The 17,766-nt window shown below is 39.4% G+C and overlaps 1 protein-coding gene and 1 long non-coding RNA gene across 2 annotated transcripts; one reads left to right on the top strand and one right to left on the bottom strand.

Annotated features, from left to right (window-relative positions):
• Positions 1 to 616: 616 nt before the first annotated feature.
• On the bottom strand, positions 617 to 16,464 carry GASK1B (golgi associated kinase 1B). The gene is made up of 4 exons (XM_052690366.1): positions 15,392 to 16,464; positions 7,563 to 7,777; positions 3,859 to 4,085; positions 617 to 3,551 (listed from the first exon to the last, which is right to left on the bottom strand). The coding sequence occupies exons 1-4, from the start codon at positions 16,386 to 16,388 to the stop codon at positions 3,344 to 3,346; spliced, it is 1,647 nt and encodes a 548-aa protein (XP_052546326.1). The 5' UTR covers positions 16,389 to 16,464; the 3' UTR covers positions 617 to 3,343.
• On the top strand, positions 4,958 to 8,971 carry LOC128084401 (uncharacterized). The gene is made up of 3 exons (XR_008208516.1): positions 4,958 to 5,211; positions 7,540 to 7,695; positions 8,922 to 8,971. It is a non-coding gene; the product is annotated as an uncharacterized LOC128084401 (long non-coding RNA).
• Positions 16,465 to 17,766: the final 1,302 nt, after the last annotated feature.

Here is a 17,766-nt window from a genome sequence, read left to right as displayed (position 1 = left end):
GGGGAAAAAAAAAAAAGAAAGAGAAAAAGAAAGAGACATTTCTCCCACAGCGCTCCACAAAAGTTTTCATGTTCTCAGCTTCTGAAAAGTCTTAAGATTATAAACTTGCTGGCAAGCTCCTGAGGAATTTCAAGGCATCTGTGCCTGTGCTACTTATTTTAAGCTCCGTCTTCCAATGTTATGAAATCAGCGAACCCTCCTGATTTTCTTAGTTACTCCATTTTATGTGGTTCTGGCTTTCAGGGAGATTCAAGAATGACATAATCTTCTTTTCCCACCCACAGATTTTGGACTGTTGCCGCTGGTTACACCCTTCCGAGTAATGCGCAGCAGGAATATTTGTCTGGTCCCATATGCCCTTAAATGGAAGGCAGCCCAGCAGAAATGACTAAAACCTAGTTCCTTGGCTCTCAGCTGATCCCTACCATAGGTAGATCAAGGCTTCTTCCTTTTCTTTCTGTCTGTCAGTATTACTTAGGCTTCTGTGCAGGAATGTCAGTCCAAGTTCATGCTGTTTTAGAAGGAAATGGACTGATTTCTCAGTACATTTAAGTCCTACTGAGAGGAGAGCCCATGTCTTGAATGTAGTAGCAGTGAATAAACAAGCTACACAAAGTGCTTCTTCTGTATTTTTTACTGAAGCGTTTACCCAAGTACACTCAAAAAGTACAGAATTCTTCATTTTTGAAAGAAGAAAAGAAAATGAGAGAACTGGGCTTGTGTGTACTCAGACACACTCTACCAATCATTCCTTGTACCAAACTCAAGCACAAAGATATACAACAGTATAAACGTCAGGAAGAAAAGACACTTCCTGGAGTTTTGATCAATGTTACTGGATTAGGAGCATTTTGCAGTCCCACTGCCAGCCTCCACGAGCCTCTCCTGACTGTCTGAAGACAAGAGTGTTGGTAGGACTTGGAAATGGGGCATTTTAATGCAATATAGACAGCAATGCTCCCAGCTTCACATAAAATAATACTAAGACATGATTGTAAGGTGAGAACATGATGCAGCATACACAGCACACCTCCTAGAGTGTGCTCAAACTCAGAATTTCACAGAAAGAAGTATTCCTTGGCCCTTGGAAAGGAACAGCTTATCCTGTTGTGCATATTCACTCTGAGTTTATCAGTCCCTGCAGGAGTTCTGAGAAGACTTGATATAGACTTCCTTTGAAGCCTAGACATCATTCTGTCCTGCAGATTACCTCTTCTCCAGGCTGAACAAACCCAGTTCTCTCAACCTCCCTTCACAGGAGAGATGCTCCAGATCTCTGCGTGTGTTGTCTTAGAACCAGAAGAGGAAAAACTAGGAAAGTTCCAGTCAGGGTTCTTTCATGATCAACTGCAGTGCTGTACGTTTCCTTGGCCCTCTTCGAAGTTCAGTGCAGCTGAGAGTCACATCCTTCATTCTTAGCAGTGTGTGATAATCCAATAGAAAAGTATCTAGCAGGAAGAAAACTGAGATAGGCTAGAAAAAAGGACAAATTGATTGTAACAGTCATCAGAGTGAAATTTGTGATAAATGCAACAGGAATACCATGCGAAATGGATCCAGAGGACTATTTCTCTCTCTAGGCTCAGTGAAAATGCAAGCTACACTAATATTTTTGTTTCTGCAATAGAAATTATCTGGCTAATATAACATTTTAAGAAAGGGATAACATGAAAACCCTATAAAATTCTGCTTTGGTGTCATTAAAAAGTCCAAGGCACTTAAAAACATGTCCTCTCAAGGCAATTGGTAAGTTCTAGGAAGCTTTAGAGTGCATCTGCCCTTTACTAACAGAATAAAATAAAAGATTATTTAGATGGCCAAGCTCTTTAAATTTTATTAAGAGTCTTTAACTCTGCCTCCAATTAGATCTATTTCTTCAATTGTTAATAGATGTTATGATAATAAGGAAGAAAATCTGTTTTAGCTGCAGTGGAATCGCAGTTATTTAAGATAACTTCACCCATCCATATTTACATTTCAGTTTCTAATAATGAAAAATGTTACACAAGCATTTCCAAAAATATCTTTAAAAGCTCTGCATCCTATATTAGTGGTGTTGTTTTTTTTTTCACTATACATGAAAAATAGATGAAAGCATTTAACTTCTGCTATTATCTCATGGTAAAAAAAGGATAAATATTTATTTAGAAAAAAAAAAAAAGTAAGAACCTTTCTAAACAGATAGGTAGAAGATATATTTTGGGATAGACTATAGCAGTTGATATTTTGCTCTTTGAACAGAATATTTTCTGGAATAGATCCAGGCTGAGAATCTAAAGTGCTTGTCCAAGCTTCTCAAACAACCTTACTTATGGGAATATTTGGGCCAAGTCATCAGTTGGAATCAAAATCGTCAGTCTTAATTTAAAACCAGAGCTTGGGTTGCTGGCAAGAGCTAAACAAGCAGCAGAAAGATTTTCAGTTCTGATTTTAACAACGTTTGCGTCACTATTAGATCTGCCTTTTGATAACATTCTAATAAACTGTGTCAAGAATGTTGCAAAAACAAACATTATACTCAATTTAGCAGCATATTTACACAAAGCCAGAGCTAAATTTCTAAAAATGAAATGGTGGTGCTGAAGGATGAGTGTGTGAGTAACACTCAGTTAATCAATAAGCAGAAATATCAGATGACCCAGTCAGACAACAAACCAACCTGCACTGGAAATAACACATTATAAAAAATGACTCGTGACAAAGTGTGTTCCACATCAGACAGGTGAAAACTGTATTTGTCAAATTAATTATTATTGTTAAAGCCATGCTTCCCTCTTTCTGATTCTAAATTTTCCTCGTGTCCAATGGAAATAAAGCTTAAAAGAGATAAATTCAGTCCTCAGATTTCAGAAGACCAAAATAAAACAAAATAATCATTTGGAAATGTTGGAATTGTAGTGTTCTTAATCAGATGAATTCCTGTATGTTACAGCATGCAGATGTGATGGCAATTTTCACTGATGTACGAAGTGACTAAAATCTCTTCCCATTTAAATTTGCAGTAAAACATTACTGACTTGAATGAGGGAATCCAGACTAATGTGCTGAAAATCTTGTTGCTGATTTTCAAATGGTTTAATAGGAGTGTTCATGGTGCATACTTATTTCTGTATCGTTTGTTGTATTATTTGACCTTTTTTTTATTTCACTGACGACCTAGAAGTGCATTGCGTTGAGCTGCAGCTGATGTTTAAGTGATGCTTTTAAGCCACGTAAGGCTTCTTATTCAAAAATACATCTGGAAGTCTGGAAAAATAGAAGTTAAATAAAACTATGAAATAAATGAATTTTACTCTCGATTTTTGCCCCACACAAGTTATTTTAAGGACTGTCTCTCAGAAGCTCATTCATTCATGGGCAGTATTTTGGCTCCGTGTGCATTTATGTAAGTAAGAAGAATTTTGGACCTCCTTTCTATGACATCAATAAGCTTTTCAATTCCTTTTCTGCCTCCTTGGCTCTCCCAGTACACTTTGTCAAGGAACAAAGACTGAAGCAACTTCTCCCGTAAACGCTGGCTCCTCAGCACTGAAACTGCAGACTCAGGGAATCTGGAGGAGCACAAAGAAAATCATCAGTTTTGCCATCGCTCTGAATTGCAATATTCACGTTGTGGTTCAGCAATCAGTTCTACGAATACAGACCGTGACTCAGCAAATGAAGCCCACGCATGCCTAATCATACATGAGTTAACTGCATCTCTCACACAACTAAGATTACTCACACATTTTTGGACACATCCTGTAAGTCGTTACACACTTCTTGGGCTGCTGCTATTTATTCCAGTAACTTAGCGTCCCTTGCTTTTAGATTATGATATGGCAACTCATTTGACAAAATTATTAACTTAAAGCTTACTCATTGATTCCTTGCAGTATTTTGAAGTCGAGATTGTCCTCACTTCTGTCAAAGAAACCTTTATTGGCTATAAAGGCCAAGTGCCTTTGATCGTGCCTTCTCTGCACTATGTGCGTCAAGTCAACGGCATCCTGATCACTGCATCTCAGAGCCAGTCCTTGCTGCACACAGGAATCCTCCTTCAGAGGTTTGAATCCACAGCAGTGTCTGTCTAGCCGGTTATAGATCTAAAACCAAGCACAGCAGAGCGCTGAGTGAGAACAGCATCAAAGTATTTGGGGCATGGTGCCACTGTCAGACATTGCTCGCTAGCACAGCTGGCAAGAGAACAAGCCCAGAAGAAGCATAATTAAAGGCAGCACTGAAATGGCATTAACGACCTGGTCCACAGATTTCTCATACTGTTAAAAGCAATTTGCTAGACTGTGTATTGTATCCGTTTTATAGCCATGATTTGTTATGTCAGTAGAAATTCTTTGAAAATAATGGAACAATGCCACTTTGTAACTAGAATAACAATTGGGGAGTTTTTACCAAAGGCTGTAGGGTTTTTTTTACATGTCGTCTGTGGGAGCACAATAGAAATAGCATAGCCTGACAGACACAAAAGGCCTCAATTTTCTATCAGACATGCAAATTTTTTGTTCTTTTTAAAGATGGGTAAGGGGCACGTTAAACAGCCAGAAGGCACCAAATGCAGGAATGAAGAGGAGATTTGTAACCACAGAGAAGCCTCTGCAAGCTGCCCTGTGATGCATACTTTAATGACATCAAGGTCTGGACTGTTGTTTCCCATGGGAACACTCACTCAGTCATCACACAGCACTTAGCTGGAGGAATACATCTGGTCTAACTATAGCAGTGTAAATGCTAAGCATCTCTCCTGAGCTAGTCATTTCTGGTCCTCACGTAAACAATGACAAGAACTAAGCACTCCCTGAGCAAAGGATGCCATTTTAGGCTAACTGTTGAGCATGGAAAGATACATCGCGCTTCACAGGTACTCCTATTTCCTGCTGATTAGATAACAGTATTGCCAGAACCCTGAGTGCACGACTGGCCTTAATTGCCTTAAACAGTCTCACCTGGAACGTTCACACATTGCCCATGGGCCCAGGAGCCCTATTTAAGCTCAGGCTCAGCACTTCAGCTCTTTTAGACCTTGCTGGAGGTGCATGTGCTTCTTGTCCTGTTACTTGGTGTTACTGGATAGCTTGCATAGGGGTTCTGACTTGATGACCCTGTGCCACGTGCTAAACACTGCCAGGCCTGCTTTGTGGTTGCCCTCAACTCTAGGTTTGGTTTCTCCTGGGGACTAATCTTATTCATAGGTGTTTTGGGAGCAGGAATGAGGTAAGATGCATTTAGACTTCGTGAATAAACTAACTGATAGTAATGCTTTTTTTCTGCCCTTCTTGTTCACTATGTAGTGTTAACCTTTAAAACTGCTCTAGGCGTGAAAATGATACTGCTCCTGTAAGCACAAAGCCTTCTAAAATTAGTCTTATTTTTTGGCACCTCAGTGAAATGAAGTACTGTGACTTCTGATGGAGAACTGATAAATGTTTGAAAGGTCTCCTGTTATTGTTCATCAAATGAAAGCCTGAGAGCTCTTTTTTCGTCTGAAGCATGTAGCACTGCTGCCACTGGTCTTGGCAGGAGCGTTTATTTTCAACTGAGAGAATCCTGGGAGAAGAACTAGATTTCTTCCTCTCTTTTCTGCTGCTCAGCATTGAGCAGGAACAAAAGAGTGTTGTTTGAAGCATCCTACCTCATTTCCCATAGAATTCATTGTCCAAAAGTGAAGGAGCAGCTTCAAGATTCCTCTTGTACATAACCCTATTTCATCCTCACCACATTTCATTGCGTGTGTTAAATAGACAAGTAGATTGTGTTCTTACAGATAGCCTTCTGCATGCACTGCAACATTACAGCATTAAAACAGAGCAAGGTGATACTCTGGAACTGATATTGGAACCTTAACAGCTTGCTACTGATTTTTGATATATATTTATGTATGCACACAAAAATTGAATTCATTTTTATTTTTTGTGTCCTTACTCCACCTGAGTTCTTGAAAAAGGCAAGCAAAGGCCAAAAACAAGCATTTGTCAGCCTGCTCCTATGGTTTACAGTATTTGAATCCAGAGATTAGGAACCTCTTTAAGAGCACCAAAGGCATTTCTTTGATAGAATTATGTTTAACCTTTCACTGTAGTACTAAATGATTTATGAAGCACTTTTTTACAGCAGTGTTGTGTAGTTTACCAGACTGGGCTTTAGACTATTAAGGCTTTTTTTTTTTCTTGAACCAATTTAAGATTATTACATCTGAGGGCCTCTTTAACTATCTTGAACAGTCTCATACCATCATGGTGCTTATGCCCCTCAAGTTCTGAGATGTTAGATTATCTCCATAGCACAGCCCCTGTAAGCACATTACACAGGTACCTTAGTTCTTCAAATTCCCTTTCTATTTTCTGAATTATTCATTCTTATTCAATCTTATATGCACAGAGGATAAAAATTCCATCTTAGAATAGAATGGTTTTTTTTAACTGACCTCTCCTTCTAGAAAACAGGAATTCCCTTAAGAAGTTTAAAAACTTGTCCTAGAAGATCTTAAAATTAAAAAACAGCACAGAACTGCTAAGAATTTTTAAACTGTTCAACAAGAAAACATTGGCATGAGAAAATTAACTGATGTATTCTGCTTTATTTCTGTTTGGGGTATATTGTGTTATGTTTAGAACCAAAGTAATCCATGTGTGACTTTATGCTACTTTCTAAGAGTTTCTTGCTCATAGTAGAACTAAAGATGGAGTCTTTAAACAACCAACAATATATTTTCAGAGGAAAATTTCATGCTCTGTTTAACAAGACTGCAAAAATGCAAGCATAGGAAGCGTTTGTTAATCCTATAACAGACTTGAGAAGGGCAGAGATAGGCTATTCATAAGGCAGAATGACTCTTATATTTCAAGAAATGAAACTCTATTAAAAAGTTGAATTATGTGAGCGCTCAATCACAGTGCTAAATTCAATTTTAAATACCAATAGCTTTACAGACGTCAGTAATTGCTGCAGGAGGCAGGCAGAGACAATTGGAAGCAATGCTAAGCGAGGTATAAAATCAGCTGCCAGCCATATATAGTTAGTTCAGCTCAGTCCTTATTAATACAGAGAGTGTATTAATGTCCTGCTGCGTAACTGTATTCACATCATGATACCACAGGACAAAGCCCTAGTGTGGTGCTGCTTGGAAAGCAAATGCTGATGCGCAATACCTAACTGAAAAACAGCAGCTATGGTCATTAAGTCTAAACATTAAATCAATGATAAATTTGTAAAAACTCAGGAAATTTACTTCCACAGCTCTTGTCTTGACCCCAATTTCACCTGACCAAAGCTAAGCAGCTGAACCCTTTCTTATCATAAGTGTTTTACAGCTGTGAACACTGTCAAGAACCATGTGCAGAGAAACACTGCCTGCCTCAGAGGTGAAGTAATACAAAACATCTCTAAGTGGGTCAGTCTGGTTTCTGATCTTTCCTTGACTACGAGTCATTTTGAACGTTTTAATCAAATGTAACCAGGAGCAAGTTCAGATTGTGCATTTAATAAAAAAAAAAAGAAGAGTTTTCTAAGATCCCACGTGTGTTTCTGTGATTTTTGAGGCAGATATGTGTTCATTAAATGCCTACCTGCAGAAGAAAATCGAAGACTGCCATCTTGGACCACTCATGGTGATGGATTTCAGTGCAGCCCCACTCATCTTTGGGAACTTTACCATTCTGCCAGCATTTCCGCTTCAGTAGTTGCTGATATTTTCCCCAGGTTAGTCTCACTGAAGAGTGAGTATTGTTATCGGTCGGACTCAGGGAAGAGTCCCAGAGAATAACAGGGCAGGCTTGACCAGCTGAAAAAGGAGAAATAGGTTGTAGTTATACTGGGATGCTGTCAGACTGACTTTAGACATTGCCTAAGCATCCACAGTCACAGTGTCTTACAGATGTAACAGAAAAAATGTTGCCACAGGCTAATGACTGAACATCCTTTGGTTTATGTGGTCTTATTCCGCATCTAAAACCAGACACCAAAAGAATGGAAGAAGCACAGACAGATGCCTTCAGTGCACAGAAGTTTTCCACTTGGAGGAGATTAACATATTAAGTCATACACTAAACCAAAGTATTACGAAGTGCACAGGTAGATTAATACCCTAATGCTGCTGTGAACCAACGGTGACGTTTCTGCAGTGAACTGATGATGATTTACAAGAGCTTGAAAACTTCTCTCAAAGTGCATTTTCCCATATAATGGGCATAAAAAGATTAGAAATCCTATACTCAAAGTGGATTTATTCTGTTATTTTTAGTATTGTGGGCTTATAATGTATGATTTCACAGTCCTGAAGTGATGTATGAGAATACTGTAGTGTTAGCTTAGCATGAATAAACACCTTGGCAATGTTATTATTTTTTTTCAGAGACTGATAGAACATGAGAGCTGCTTTGTATAGCAACTATTTTGACTTTTTTTTCCCCCTATATTGAGAGTGTTCCACTTTCCTTTGAAATCACTAAGTCGAGTGTATTAGCACTGCTGAATCCAAGTTTTATAGTATTTAGTGGGAAGAAACCACTGAAAAAGTTTAAAATAAGCTAAGAGATTTTTCACCCCATATCTAATAACAGGCATGTGTGTCCTCTAAGGAAAATTGGACAGTTTCACTGCCAGTGCAATGCTCCTGTTGCTGCCTTAAGCAGTCAAGGACCGAGAACTGACTGTGGTTTATTAAAACTTTAAAATAAAATCTTGTTTTGCAGGAAGACCGAAATATGATGCATTGTTACAGAGAATGGGAATCACTTGATTGCAAGCCAGTTATTTACTAGCAGGTGTTGAGATGTGTGTAAAGCTCTAGAATTCATTTATATCCAACCTGAAGGTCTTAAACCTACATGCCAAACGTGCAATTCGTGCAGTCTAAACTATCTGTCCTCTGTATGTACTTGGACATAAAGATGTATCTGAAAAGAAGCTCTCCTTTTCTCATGCAGGCAACGTGCTCCATGGCACCTTCTTCAGAGGCAACCTGGATTGATGTCAGAACACAGAAGACTGGCACCAGTGATGAACAGCGAGGTAGAAGGTGCCAATGTGAATCCTCCATCTGTAAGCAGTGAGGATGGTTGATGGATCTCCACACAGCACCTTCTTCTGACTGATCACAGTAAGTAATAAATTTTCTTTGCCAATAACTAGCAGTGAATTATATGTGAAGATCCACCACTGTACTGCCAACAAAATAGAAGTGCACCAAAAGCAATGACTCCTATTTTACTGTGTTGGTCCATGATGCCAGAGGAGGATGTTGGTGGTACAGCAGTAGAACCTTCCCACCAATATTCCTTTATATTCTGTTGCCATGTGACAGACGGCAGCAGAGGGGCAGTCTAACAAAATGGCATCTGATGTGGAAGTGCATATATAGCACAGGTGTGCCACTGAATTCCTCCGTGTGGGAAAAACAGCATCCACTGACATTTATCAGTGCTTGCTGAACACTCAGGAGATTAACAGTGGATGTGAGCATGGTGAGGGCTGGATGGTGTGCTTCAGCAATGGTGACTGTGGGTCACCTCTGCTGGTAAGATTTTGTTGAGTACGACATGCAGGCTCCTGTTCATCGCCATTGAAAACACACAGCTAGTGATGGTGACTGTTGAAAAAGAGAGCTTTGTAGCTGAGAATTTGTTCTATCAAGTAATGGTATTGTGCTCTTTGTATCTGTTGTAGTGTCCATGGAAATAAATAGGAGGCATTACTTTCGGAATGATTTAGGATGTTAGACTCCATGCACAATCATGTCCCAGTGTCTGCTCCATTAAGAGAGACTAAGTAGAGAAAAATAAACTCTTTTCCAACACCAGAATGTACTTGATCTTCTCTATGCCATAACATATGCATACAAGGTAGTCCTCAAATCAAGGCAAACTGTGGCTCTTTAACTCCCCTCCTTGATTAGATCCTTGATTTGTCCTTTTTGAACCCAAAAAGTGCCCTTTTACTACGATCAGCATCACGCATCAGCATGTTTCCTTTGATGGGAGAGGAACAGTGCTGAGCACTCCCGTAAAATCAAGCTCCTTTTCTACTGAGATGCCTGAATGAGTGTTTAGGAGTTTAATTTCCTAATTCCTAGCCATTTCCCAATCTCCCTCACTCTGTCTCCATCACTGACATTGTAGATACTTAAGTCAGGTCAGCCATCAGCTAAGCCTCTTTTCCAAGGCTGCTGGAGAAGGTCTATAAAAGCATTGCAAAATGGCACACATGCAAAAAAATACATATATATATAGTCAAAAAACCAGCTTCCTTCAGGATCAAAATCTGATCTGTTTTTGGACCTTTGTCAGCAGCTTAAATAAGCAACTTGCAACTTTTTCAACAAATTAAATATGTAAACCGCCTTCTAACAAAACAAACATCTCCTTTTTACTCAAAGGAGGCATGATAAACAATGGTAATATTAATAATATTAATATATTAATTATATTAATAATATATTAATAATAATAATAATAATATTGATAATATAAAATTATATATACAGTATTAACAATAGTAATATACATAATAGTGATATACTTGAATAATATCTTAGTTTCCAATATGATAAAAAAAAATAAAAATTAAAGAGCTAGGTTAAATACAGGAAATGTTTGCATTCCAGAGGAAATGAGAGTAGAAAAGATGAGCCAAAATAAAATGTTTCAACTCTGTAATCTAAATTGAATTATGGGAATACAAAACAGCAGCTTTGGTAAAGAGCAGCAACTTAAATTTTTTACACTAGCAGGAAAACACAAATTTGCTGAATTAAAGCAGATAAGGGGATGATTCAGAGCTGTATGACTTGGCATGAACCCATGGAGATGGGCAGTTCTTCTGATTCAAACCTCCTGAGGATGGGGCTAGAGTTAACAGAGCAGTGGAAAACAAGGCCCAACCAAGAGCACCGAGTCTGATACAGCCAGACCTGAGGAGGTCCAGCACACTTCAGAATAAGTCCATTTGTCCTGAATGGGCCTGTTCCCTAATCAGTTTTATATAGTAACACAAAGGGTTGCTGTTTTTCTGTTGCTGCAGCTGCACTGTGGCTCTAATTACCAAGAATGCCGTGGTTGCCTGTTACTGAAGGACCTAAGGACTGAAAAAACTCCTGAGAAATTCACAGTGAGAGAAGGAAATACTAAGAGGGAGACAGGGAAACTTACTCAAAGCAGATTAACTTCGTTTTCTTTTCACCTGCTGCTTTAGATCCATTTAACTAGTTGGCTACCTGAAGATGAAATGAGCTGGAAAACTGCATGAAATAGGCTTTCAGAATTTGTACTGGAATCTGCTTCCCAATAATCTGTGTGGGTTTTTCCAGCATCAAAATATTTCTACAAATTGATTTGGTCCTTAGAAGGTTCAGCTGTGGGGAATCCAAAGCTGAATACAGAAACCCCAGGTCACCACATTTGGCTGCCACAAGGTACTCAGACCACTCTGTTCACAGTTAAGCAGTGTACCACTGCTTGGCTTCTTCTACATCAGCATCATCTCAGAGATCCACGTGCCGTGTCACTTTAACATTGGACTGCATGCTGCTTCACCACACAGATGCTCTTGCTAATGTTATTCTTCTACCTTGTCTGCTAACTTACAGCAGACTAACTTTCAAAGAAAATACTTTTGAAGGTACCCAAGAGACCTTCAGTAAGAAAGCAGGTATTTCAGGAGGTGCTTGGAGCCCTTTTCAAACTCATCACTGTTAGCTGCAATGCAGTGTGGTTTACTGCTGTCACATTTAAAAGGAACAGTTTAGTTGCCCACGTAACTTTTATGGAAAGCTGAGGGAGTCTGACAGCTGCATTTGGACTTGAGAGTTTGTTTTAGATTATGTTCTGAGAAAAAATATAAAGTACAGAAGCAGAAAGGACATGATTTAGGCCATTTATTTATCCTACCTGTACACCTTATTTGCAAAATTTGACCTGTGTGCACATGGGCATTCAAATTAAGGAATACATCAAATGTGTATTAGTTGACCTCGAGAATATGGACTTACACACAAACATTTCTACTCAACAAGATACTGGAAATATACCTCTGGTACCCTTGGAGACATGTATGACATGATGGTGTAAGTTGTTCAGGCTGACAGAAGTAGCACGGATAAACTGAAGCACTTTAAAGCATTTTAAATGCATAAGGCAATGCTAGGTTTTTCTTGTTCTTTGCCTTAAAATTAATGACATTCATAACACCTTTACCTGCTGTTGTGCAGCTTTTGGTGGAATGACAAATGCAGGCTGATAGCGTAAGGTACAGTGGTGAAAAACCTATGGCTCTATTCATCATCCTGTAGAGACCAGCAAAGCAAAGCAAGTATTCCCAGTGAGCTATCTGTCTCATGAGTTATTCACCTATTTGCACTTAACTAGCCATGAAAAGTATTAGTCAAAGGAAGATCTTCTGGCACATTTCAGGAACAAAAAGCAGTTCTGGGCAAACAGTTGGCTCAGTCTCAGCTAACAGAGGTTCCACTGAATTGAATATACACGTGCGTAGTCTTCTCACAGGATCAAACATATTTAGCCAAATTTACCATAGAAAACTGTGGGTTAGAGAGGTTGTCAGCATGCTCAGGCCTTAGGCAAAGAGATGTAACAAAACTGTGCAGCAGTTGCTGTGTGTTACGTGAGGAAGGCTGAGTAAGAGCTCAGCATTATGGTAAAGTCCAAGGGATCCAATTCTCTCCGTTTGGCAATCAGCTGCAGGAAAGGAGCAAAGCCCTCCAGCCGTTATCGCTTCATCCGTGGCTCGGGGCACAGCAAACCCTGGCAGCTGCTGAGCTAGAATCTGTGCTGACGACCATACTTGGCTTGTATGGATTAAAGTTGGTCTGTGACTAAGATGTGCTACATAGCAAGAACACTTGAGGCTCTTCTGTTCTTCAGATTAGGATTATGAAATAATGAAGGCTCTCCATTCTGAGGTATGCCAGAATTTATACACACAATGGGCCATTCTCTGCTTTCTTCCACAGCACCTGGAGTTTTATAGTTCTTGCTGTTTCACAGACAAATCATTTGTTTATAGGTGTCTTGGAGCTCACAATGTGTTCATGCTATGTAGATAGCAATAGGAGTAATGAGTATCTACTTGTGTATGCCCAGAATTGTGCTCACTGCCTGTAACTTGAAAGGGCTTTGCCCACTTGTACACCCCAGGATTTTTACATTAGGCCACTTAATTACAAAAATGAGAGAGTTATCATACCTGATTTGTCTATGCATGATGAAAAAATAACATAACCTTCCCCAAAAAAGTTTTAGTTAACATGAGGGTTTACAATTAACTAAGAAATGAGAGAGCTATGAACAGAGACATTGCATACAGTCTTCTGCTAGACTTTTAAAGAAAAACCCACCAGTGAGGGAATTGTGGGAATAAAGGAAACGAAATCTGTGTATGGGTTTATATGTGACTCTTTGAAACTGCTTGCGACAAAATGGAAGACAGTTTTGAAAAGCCCATTTTTTAAGATTTTAATGCTACATCAAACACGTCCTGTTGCATCACATCACAAGTGAGGCAAGCTAAAGGGATGTGTCATGGGGAGAGAGATGTCAGTTCAGAAATTGTGTACGTTTGTTCACAGTCTCTAATCATGTAGCACTCTCTTTGTCATGTGAACAGCCATGAATAACACAAGCTAGCCTGTAATAATCTTAGGAGTGCCCACCTCATCTTAAATGCATGCAAACTACAGAAATGAGCTCGCTAATTGTTCACATTGTTTTTTAAGAACACAGTTTTGTTAATTTTGTCAACGTGAAGATGGTTTCAAGATTATGCCAAATATAAGCATGCAAATAGTAGTGAGCTCAAGGACATATGAGGCATCTGAGCACCAGAATATTTTGAGGCTAAAGAAATGGAGAGACAAGGTACAGTAACTGTTCCAAATCCTCCGTTCGCTCTTTGGCTGGAAAAAATGAAGTGGGACCAAAATAATGTTATTTCTCTTCTCATCACCTAGCAACACTCTTCTTGCTATAGGAACGTAGCCAGTTATGTGGAAAGGAAAATAAAAGACAGCAGAATGACTCTGTCTGTCCCAGACAGTCCAAAACATACTGTAAGGTGACAGACGCCGTGCAACACAGTGTGCAATTAGCCTAATGGCCGTTCACAGAGACTTGCAGTCTGTCATCTCTGCAGCCGCGCTGTGCAGAATTCCTCAAACTGAACTACCTTAATTCCTCATGACAGCTCTATAGCGACGAATCTTGTGCCTAAAAATAAACTGGGCATAATGTATCTTCCATGCCCTGCAAGTATGAATAATATTCAGAAGCCACTGAACTGTTATTCCTAGAGATTCATTCACATTGTTGTACAGGCTGCCAAAAGGGACGTTTACAAAGCAGGAACAAATCAGAGATCACTAGGTCCTCTTCCTGCTATCAGATTTTAGAAAGCCATTCCTGTGTTACTTGTTTCTTTTTTTTTTAAGACAGGCTGAAATAGAAATATTTCCTTTAAGCTAATTTCAGCAGTAAGAAATGAACAGCAAAGACAAATAGCCAGCCACTTCAGCAATGATTCACTAAAATGCAACGTAGTCCTTTAGGGCTGTGATTTGTGACTGAACAAAAATAGCAATTAGGCTGCAGACATTTAGTAAGTAGCTAGCTTAGATGTAGACTTCTAACTTGCATTGCATGTCTGAATCTATCTTTAATTTCTCTATGGGATAGCAAGCCAAAGTTTTCATTGAAAACTGTTTAAACCACTGGTGTTAACAGGCATATTGCAACAATTCCTGCAAGTATTTCTCTGTCTAGATAATATATAATATGTAATGAGCCTCAAAACATCAAGCAGGATTCAATGAGACATAGTAGTTTTTTAAGTATGAGGGGAGAGAGGATAATATTAAAAAATAAGTAGTGCCCAGAGGCATTAGTAGCATGCAAGTAGCATCAAGCTTCTTCAGGAAGTCCTCCTACCTTTTTAAGTAGGTTGTTACCTGACAAAATACAAAGCCTTCTGCCTACCACCTGTTTGACAGATGAATTCTTGTGTTCCCTTCCAATAATATTTTATTAAAGTCAAATCTAAGAGATGAAAAAAAATAAAAGGCAAATATCCAATGAATCAGAAGGAACCTTTTGGAATTTCTTTAGTCAGTCTGTACAATGCCATGCGACATACTTGTGACTCTCTCTTTTTTATCATTACTAGTTTTTTTTTCCTGGACAGTGAATCATTAGTGCTCTCAGCAACTCAACTGGTTTTGTACTTATTCTAAATTTGGAAGTACTGCAACATTTGGACAGCACGATTACCTGACAGAAACTACAGACACGTCAGCTTTACACCCTTCTAACAGTGGGATTAGTTCTCGGACTAGCTGCTGTCCTGTGGTTAATGGGGGATGGGGGAGCTGAAAATCATAGGAATGCATTACCTTGGAAGAACTCCGATTTCCTGCTCACAGAAGGTAAGCTCCTGTTAAGCCCCAAGATCCTATCCAAGTGAAAGGCAAACACTTCACTCATGTCAAGGGGTCTTTTGATGATGCCGCAGTGCCCCTGATTACAGGCAGTTCCTGTGGTGCTGGGACCCCTCTCAAACACTACCAGGACAGCTTTATGAGAAGGTAGTTCTTGGATGCTCTCTATCCGAGAATCTGCCAACATACGCATGCTTAGAATGTCTTCTTTGCTCAGCCACGAGGGAGAGCTCTCGCTGTAAATCCTGATGTTACTTTCTTCAGCCTGAGGCTGTGCCTTAATCCTCCCAGAAATTCCCCCAGGTCTCTGGTGTCCCCTTTCCCTGACTGCCATTTCTTTATGCTGGAGTATATCCAGTCGGTGTTTTTTTGCCTCCAGAGCTGTTGCTGCTCCTATGGCACCCACAGCGTGAATGTCCCTCCCTGGCTGCTGGAAGAAGATCTCTTTTTGGCCAGTGAAAGCGGCTTTTGGAAAGTGCTGCCCATAGGACAATGGGACTGCGTGCTTCTTCCTGCTCTTTGGCTTCACCGTGCCTCGGATATTGGCAGGCTTGCTGCGCTTGGACCGTAGGGTGATATAAACCACGTTAGGTGGCACCAAGGTCCCATTGCCATCCAGATTGGGTTCCTGGAAGCTGGGTGGTGACAGGGTGCTGTCCAGTGGGATGCCCAGAAAAGAAGTTTGCGCTGCATCCTGGAGACTTCTGGAACTGATCGTTTCATATCCTCCTTTGTGCTGGGGTAAAACGTGGCCCACTTGACTGACGAGGAATCCCAGGTAGATCACACACGCAGTGCCCAACAGCAGATTCCTCCTTGTCCTCAGGCGCCTGCAAGTCCACAGCCTCAGTGTCCGTGGGGAGCACAGGCAGCAAATAAACAAGTTTTTTATTTTACCTGGCTGATCAAAGAAGGTCATTTCTCTAGTGAATCTGCATGATGAAAACAGCATACAGTCTTCTGTACACTCCAGCCAGGATGCTGATGCATGATTTCCCTTCTCTGTTTTCTATTTCTCCTTTTCCAGAAAGCTTCCTGCATGGGTGATGGACAGAGACTATGGATATGCCTGGGAATGTGTTTAGTGCTAAGGATGCTGACACTCCACGTCTGCAAGCCGTTGAATTCTTATCAGCCACCACAGGGCAAGTGATTGGTTTCAGAGAATGAATGGAGCCAGCTACGTAAGCAAAGTTTACTCACTTGCAGTCTAAAATATCTGAAGTTCTCCCTTGCAAACTGCAAAAAGAAAATGGTTAATAGTACCATTTCATTTCATTACACACATTCAGCATCTGTGGTTCTATATTTAAAGAGACAGAAGTTCTAAATGAGACAATATGCATCTAGAAATGTTCCAGAATACATCTTTCACTTTCTAGTTACAATGTAAATTAAACACCAAAATCACAAAATACAGGCTCAAACTGTAATCTCAGCTAGCTGTCTTCCAACATTAGAAGAAAAGCTTATCCAATCCAAATTGTCATTTTTTTCTTATAAGACAGTCTTTACTAAAGTTCATGTTATGGAAATGCTGTAAATTACACACTACTAACCAGCAGTAACTGTAGTAGTTAAATATGCATATACTCAGTAATACAAAAATAAAGTAGCAGTAACAAATTTCCCTAGTAAATACAGTTCATATTACTTGTAAATTCACATTAAAAATGAAAGATATTTAATTCTTTACACTCTTGTGAAGCCATAAAATAGGATCTAGCAATAGTTTTTCAAATAAAATCACAGTACCTTATATACCCTTTCAAAGAAACAAAGATAGAATAAGTGCATATAGTATACTTATAGCTATAAAAGGTATAAAACCTCTTACCTATTCAGCTTGACTCATCCTTTGTCCTGGTGAATTCCTTAGGTTAATAAAAATAACTTAGTAAAACTGACATTCTCAAAGAATGCTAGCCCATATTTCAGTTTTAAGTATAGTTCACATTTATGTACTTCATTACAAGCCAAATACTGTTTGGAACCGAACCGTGCTGAGAGGTTGTTTGCATACGAACTGCTATAAACTTACATGAACCTCACGTTATGGGAAAAAAAAAAAAAAAGCCCTCTTCTATTTTAAATTCTGTAATGAAAAGTTCTGTGAAGTAAGTGCCTTCCAAAAGTACATTCCATCCGTTTCTAACTCCTGAGGGCCCTCTAGTGCACTGCGCACAAATGAACAGAAGAAATCCCCATTTTTCTAGGGTTTTCTTTTTATAAGAAGGCCCTCTGCATTTTGAAATGTTTGAGAATCATACGTTCTTGTGAGGAGAAACAAACAGTGGCTTTTAAAATGCTACTAATGTGCTACTAAACAG

This window comes from Tympanuchus pallidicinctus, unplaced genomic scaffold, assembly GCF_026119805.1.
Source record: "Tympanuchus pallidicinctus isolate F22 unplaced genomic scaffold, pur_lepc_1.0 scaffold26, whole genome shotgun sequence".
In the NCBI taxonomy this organism is placed as follows: domain Eukaryota; kingdom Metazoa; phylum Chordata; class Aves; order Galliformes; family Phasianidae; genus Tympanuchus; species Tympanuchus pallidicinctus.
The sequence above is the reverse complement of the archived record's forward strand: the minus strand, read 5'-3'. Positions and strand labels throughout refer to the sequence as shown.